Raw genomic sequence first — 6878 nt, forward strand, 5'->3', positions numbered from 1 at the left:
GCAAAGTCTTTGGATATTCCTATTATATAGATTACCTAGGTCGGTTGTGAAAATTGGCTGTTCTTATGTCATTGAGTACTTGTGGTGTACATGAGTTCTGTAGAGAGAAATTTAAGTTAGTTCTCGTCAATATGATATATTGCTCAGTGAAATATTGTTGTTCAAATAGTTCCATTCCCGGAGTTATTTTACACTCCATTATGAAATCCATTACAACACCAAACCACCCCGCTTATCATTAAAGTTCACTTTGACCCCTAGAAGTATGAGTTCGCGGACTGTACAATTCTTGGCGATTTTGCGTTCATAAGCTATCTATGTTTATTTATTTATCTATGAATTTAACACGTACTAAGCAATACCTTCCTCATAGTTATTTAGTTAAAGGTTTAAAGGGTTCAATTGTGAATCGTTCATGTCACACTGTATATGAAGGGTGACTTGAAATTACTTCTGCAGTCCTATTACTTTTCTATTGGCAACTATTTTATCTCTGGAATATAAAAAATCTAACTTTTTCTAACAATTATGTGCCGAAGAATTCCAAGGGCCACAGCTAGGGTTTCCAATCGGAGTTCAGTTGCGCGGAATTGCGTGCAATGGTTGCTTCCCCTTGCGCTATTTCATTGCGCGCGATTGCGCTATAATTGCAAAAAAGGTAGCAATTAAATATTCGCGGAGTTGCACGGAATTGCGTGCATCGGAATTGCTTTCATATCTAAAAATCAATATTTTTAACTGTTCGACTTACAAATTTATGCAGCAGATACAAGAATGGAAATTAATATCTGTTGTTTCAACAGTTTTCAAATTTTAAAGTTTCTTGTGGTTAAATTAATATGATACATTTTTCATTTGTTCACATTGGATAAACATTAAAATGGAAACTTTTTTTTGGTTTAAATTGTACTAGGTTCATTAAATCAATAGATATTTTGCTACAATGAGAACCAGAAAACTATGGTACAGAAAGACAACATCACAAAGTATTTGATGTCGTTACAAGTCAAACAAAATTAATTAGTAACTTATTAACTTGTCCTGTTACATGGGTCTGCTCGAGTCTAAACTGTCGTCTTCATATGCCAGAGTTTTCTGGTTATCATGCTGCAAATGAATATTATGAAACAAAAGATTAAGTTTAAATTCAATTTTCTTAGCATTTGAGACTAAAATGTTTGTGAAGTGAAGTTTATTGTATGCCACTACCAAAGTTTAAATTGAATTTTTTTTTGTTGAAAGGAATTGCGCAATAATCAATTGCATTTATTGCGTGCCATAAGGTTTTAATTAAATTTTATCAAAAAATTGAAACACAAACGTAAGAAAGTTGGACGGAATTGGTGCGAGATATTCTAGATCTATATGAAGGGCCTTCAGCCACAATTTTTTTCTTTTGGGATTTGCTGGAAATCTAAAACGTGATCCTCCTACACATTGATTGCAGCTCAGTATTATACATGTTGGAGCTGTGATTGCCACCAACGGACATGAATCGATCAGAATTATTCATAGAATTTGTTTACATAAAACTATGGAATTTGAAGATGACATAATTCATAATTAGACAATCTGCTTGTTCTCGGCTCAATTGCGGTATTTTAAAGTTTTTGAACTGTTTAATCGTAACTTGAGTCTAAAAGTCGTCTTTATATGTCTTAGCTTTTTCTCATAAATGTATTTTATATTTTACGTCTCTTTAAATCCTCCGATAATTTATGCCTCAAACCTATTGTAATCAACTAAGTAAAATGTCGTCCTTTAATTCGCATTTTTAACGAAACTTTCTATGAAATTTATCTTTAATGGTGGATAATTTTTTTGAGCAAAATCCCCATAAATCAATTGAAGAGTAAGATAATACATTAATTTGTGCGATATTTTTTCTGTGCCTAAGATTAAACAGAAGATTTCTGGTCCCCTCTCTTCTTCATCGCCTAAGATCCCATTCCATAGAACCTCAGAATAATTATTTGACGATATCTGAAAATGTTCACTAACAATTATTGTCTATTTTTAATACAAAAGAGATGCGTAACTTTATCACAAATTCAGCTATAATTCACCAGACGAGCTGTACAGGCGATACACAAAGTCTTCGTGTTTATAGCTAATTCATAACAAAGACGATATCGAATTCGTCACTGTCACTTATTTATTGGCACACCCTGTATGAGCGAAGAGCTTTATTTTATAGATATATAGATTATTAGGTCATCTTTAAAGTTTCATCCTTTGTTGCTAATGCAGGGTGTCCCACTAAACATGACAGTTGGTGAATAGTTCAGAATGTCTTCTTTTATTATTTGTTATGTTGATTGATACCAAAGACAATGGTAAAAATAATATATGAGAATCATTTTATAGTAAAATGTATTTAAGCAAAAGATTTTCTAACGAAATAAACTGCAAAAAGTCTTAAATACCTTAATACAGTATATAAAAGACGACATTTAAAACTATTTTTCAGATGCCATGTTTCGAGGGACACCTTGTATATATATCAATGGTACTTCTTTAATCTTCACATGTAGGAGGCCATGGGAACATACGAGAAAAATAAAGTAGATGATTTTATCAATATCTATATAGCTTTTTCGAGAAGTATGTGTTGACTTAAAAGTCAGTTAAATATAAAGAAAAACGGCTGTTCGATAACTTTATTGAATTATTTGAAATATAAAAGTTTAAAAATAGTTTCCTTTAGAGGCTCCTTAAAAGGTTGGAAAATAACATGTACTATTGATTATAATTGGTTATCAGAATTATGAAGAATAGAGAACAGCTGGAGCTTCATATAGAGAGCATGCAGGTAGCAGCATCTTGACAGCAGGTTCGCTCACATCTAGGCCTCAGTCTTGGTGGGATCGTAGCTTTGGATTGTTGGTGCTGGGGTTGAGGACTTTGTCGACTCCTAGGTTGCAGGATAAGCTTTGTATCATATAGTTTATGTTTTTGATGACCTATCAGAAAAATAGACATAACTATCACTTATTGTTGATAATTTTTTCGTATCATATGATTATATAGATTGTGCAGGCGATCTTAAATTATCATGCATATAATTTTTATAACTTGACTTACAGGGCATTTCAGGCGTTTTTTTCTATAAAAGTACATAACAAACTGACAATTTTCCTATAGGGTAGAATTAAGGAATATGTTTTCGTTTTCTTTTTACTGTTAAGAAGAGGATTTGATATTGAATTCATGATGATACAGGTCTACTCACAAAACATGAGACTATAATGACGACTGTAAACTCTTTAAATGTGATCATATTAATATTAAGGTTAAATCTGAAAATGAAAAAAAAAAAAACTATTTTACGGCGACAGGGAACCTTACGACAGGGAACCCTACGACAGGGAACCCTACGTGCAAGAAACAATACTGAATTAATTCGTCTCTAAAGGCTCATCCTTTGTGGGTAACTCTGTATCATATTTGAAAATTATTCAAGGTCTGTGCAATTGTACGTAGTTCATTATGTACAAATGAGAGTGTATAGGTGCACTACAGTACACTGGAATACACATTTGTACAGTACATTTTTAGATATTGTGAACGATAGACATTCCGTTAAGAAATTCAATTTTGGTTTTGGGCATTTTACTCCCTATTTTTTGTCTTAAAGAAATCTACATATGAATTATATTTTACAATTTTGTTTATAGCTATTTCTGTTACATTGAGTTATATACAGTGGTAGGTGAATATCAATACAATAAAGACGACTTATTTATTTAAGTTTTGATTGTTAAAAAGCTTTTTAGTTTAAAGTAATCAAAAAGAAGTTTTTTATTCAATTGATATAATCGCCTACTATTGTACATGATTGTAAGTGCAGTATATATGTGGAAAAATCAAAGCAGTACGAACTTGTTTTAAAGAGAAACAAATGAGAAATATCAAGTTAAAAATTTGCTGAAAAAAGCTCGCATTTTATTTTAAGGCGTATCTGGCACTGTTGATCACAAATTTTGAAATTTTTATCATTTGCCACAACTTCATATATTACAACTTACAAGCATTATTGGAATTCTCTAAAAAAAATAGTTTGTATTAGAATTAGAAAATAAATCTAGGAAATTATGTCATTCACCCAGATTTTTCTAAGCCTTTATTCAATCCTCTTTATTTGCTAAATTTGATTTTTTTCCACCATGCTTTTTATTTTTTTATTCTGCTGGGTATACTCCGTTTCTTTATTTTAATCCAAATTTGATTTCTACTTTTTAATCCTATATTCTTTTTCCTTCTCAAATTTCTGTATGACTTCTTCAAGCAAATGGTTTAATTCGTAGTTTTCTATCTATATTTTCAGAGACATCTTTAGATTCCAACCCTCTCAAGGAATTGTGAAGAATGGATTTAGAGGATTCAAGCTTAAGTTTTCAATCCTCTCTTAGCGTACAGGAAGGAAGATTAAACATGTGTCAATCCTCTCCTAGCGTTCAGGGAGGAAGATTAAACATGCGTCAATCCTCTCCTAGCGTTCAGGGAGGAAGATTAAACAAGTGTCAATCCTCTCCTAGCGTTCAGGGAGGAAGATTAAACATGTGTCAATCCTCTCCTAGCATACAGGAAGGAAGATTAAACATGCGTCAATCCTCTCCTAGCGTTCAGGGAGGAGTATTAAACATGCGTCAATCCTCTCCATGCGTACAGGGAGGAGGAATAAACATGCGTCAATCCTCTCCTAGCGTACAGAGTGGAGGATTAAACATGCGTCAATCCTCTCCTAGCGTACAGAGTGGAGGATTAAACATGCGTCAATCCTCTCCTATCGTACAGGGAGGAGGATTAAACATGCGTCAATCCTCTCCTAGCGTACAGGGAGGAGAATTAAACATGTGTCAATCCTCTCCTAGCGTACAGGGAGGAGGATTAAACATGCGTCAATCCTCTCCTAGCGTACAGGGCGGAGGATTAAACATGCGTAATACTGGTTTCTTGGAACACCAGATAGTTGGAACAGTAGTTCGGGATGGGACGGAATATACAGACATCAATTCTTCAGGGACAATGCAGTGGATAATGATATTCAATCGTCTTCCTTAAATGAATGGTTGTTGTACCACTTTAAACCTCACAAATTTAATTTAATAAACTAATTTTTTATTTCGAAAAAATTAGATCACACAATTCTGTATTCGTCTTTAGGAAGAGACTGTAGACTTAAATCTCATTTGAGGGCAAGCAACAAAGAAAAGAGGTGAAACGATGCTAAAAAAATGTCGTCTTCTTTATTCTACCTTTTAGATAATATGGACTTTTCGGCCGATTTTTAATATTTTAATTTAATGCTGGCCCGTTTCTACCTGTAAAAGAACGTGTCCATAATTGTTGTTGAAAATGTTTTTATTGTTTTTAGGTTGAGGTCTGTATCTGAGAGTGGAAGGAGTCCTGGGAGTACTGGGAGTCCAGGGAGCTCAGGGAGCTCAGGGGATTGGTCTACCCTAGAAGCAAGAAACTTTTCTAGAACAAGTTCTGGAATATTCTGTAGAATCTGCCACGATGCAGATGGAGCTGAAGCTTTGATATCTCCTTGTCAGTGTTCAGGTGAAGAAAGGGGGGGGGTATGATATGGAGAGTGTTTATATCTCCCTGTCAGTGTAGAGGTGAAGGAAGGGGGGATGGAGAAGGAGTTGAAGCGTTGATATCTCCTTGTCAGTGTTCAGGTGAAGGAGTTGGANCAGTTAAATTTTTTTGTATACTCCTCTGTAAATGCAGGCTATAGCAAATTTTTTAAAAAGACAAAATGAAATTTTTTTTCTTTTAAAATGAAATTTTTTTAAATTTTCTTGATCAGGTTCTGTTGCCTTGGTTCACAGGACTTGTATTGAGAAATGGCTTTCAACGGTTAACAATGATACTTGTGAACTCTGTCATCATAAATATATGATCTCAAGGTACATGAACAGGGGTTTATATTTTCTTCAAAAATCTTCCCTTTAGAAAATCTTTATTTCCCTTAGAAGTTAAGCTGGCCTTATCATTGCCAATTTTCATTTCCCCCCCCCCCCCANACATAAAAACATCTGATCTCAAGGTACATAAAAATATCTGATCTCAAGGTACATAAAAATATCTGAGCTCAAGGTACATAAAAATATCTGATCTCAAGGTACATAAAAATATCTGATCTCAAGGTACATAAAAATATCTGAGCTCGAGGTACATAAAAATATCTGACCTCAAGGTACATAAAAATAACTGAGCTCAAGGTACATGAAAACATCTGATATCAAGACACATAAAATATCAGATAGCTTTTATTGGTTGTGATTCGGTAATGCAACTTCATAAATGGTGGTTCACTTGAAATTAAGCTTACATTCCCTTTAATAAAATGATCATTCAGGCATCCGCGTCCATTTGTGACCTGGCTGTGTGCCCCATCTGTTGAAGATGATCAGCGTAACCTTGTTGGAGATATTATTTGTTTTATCCTGCTGACCCCTCTAGCTGGGATATCTACATATCTCTGTGCATCCGGAGCCTCATTCTATCTCAAGGCAAAATTGTTCAGCTTAATTTATAAACTAGCTTATAGGAACAGCTTATAGGAACCAACTAGCTTATAGGAACCAACAAGCGTATAGGAACCAACAAGCCTATAGGAACCAACAAGCTTATAGGAACCAACTAGCTTATAGGAACCAACTAGCTTATAGGAACCAACAAGCGTATATGAACCAACAAGCCTATAGGAACCAACAAGCTTATAGGAACCAACTAGCTTATAGGAACCAACTAGCTTATTCAATGAAGACGATTTCTATTCCAATTTGGATTTCAATCAATCTTTTTAACAGTAACACACACAGGTACGTACTAGAGCTTTAGTGTACACCCACGAAATTTTGTGTTTG

At 34.1% G+C, this 6878-nt stretch overlaps 1 protein-coding gene across 1 annotated transcript; it reads left to right on the forward strand.

The window, feature by feature from the left end:
• The first annotated feature begins 4307 nt into the window (after positions 1-4307).
• On the forward strand, positions 4308-6572 carry LOC111709292 (uncharacterized). Its single transcript, XM_023482920.1, has 5 exons — positions 4308-5023; positions 5167-5218; positions 5378-5565; positions 5816-5915; positions 6368-6572. The coding sequence occupies exons 1-5, from the start codon at positions 4369-4371 to the stop codon at positions 6570-6572; spliced, it is 1200 nt and encodes a 399-aa protein (XP_023338688.1). The 5' UTR covers positions 4308-4368.
• The last annotated feature ends 306 nt before the right edge of the window (positions 6573-6878 follow it).

This window comes from Eurytemora carolleeae, unplaced genomic scaffold (assembly GCF_000591075.1).
Source record: "Eurytemora carolleeae unplaced genomic scaffold, Eaff_2.0 scaffold943, whole genome shotgun sequence".
In the NCBI taxonomy this organism is placed as follows: Eukaryota; Metazoa; Arthropoda; class Copepoda; order Calanoida; family Temoridae; genus Eurytemora; species Eurytemora carolleeae.

Bases quoted from the DNA above. Each gene is read 5' to 3' on its own strand.
- LOC111709292 (XM_023482920.1), top strand. From the start codon at position 4,369: ATGGATTTAGAGGATTCAAGCTTAAGTTTTCAATCCTCTCTTAGCGTA. The intron at 5,024-5,166 runs GGACAATGCAGT...ATTCGTCTTTAG, and splicing joins TACAGACATCAATTCTTCAG to GAAGAGACTGTAGACTTAAA. The intron at 5,219-5,377 runs GTGAAACGATGC...TATTGTTTTTAG, and splicing joins GCAAGCAACAAAGAAAAGAG to GTTGAGGTCTGTATCTGAGA.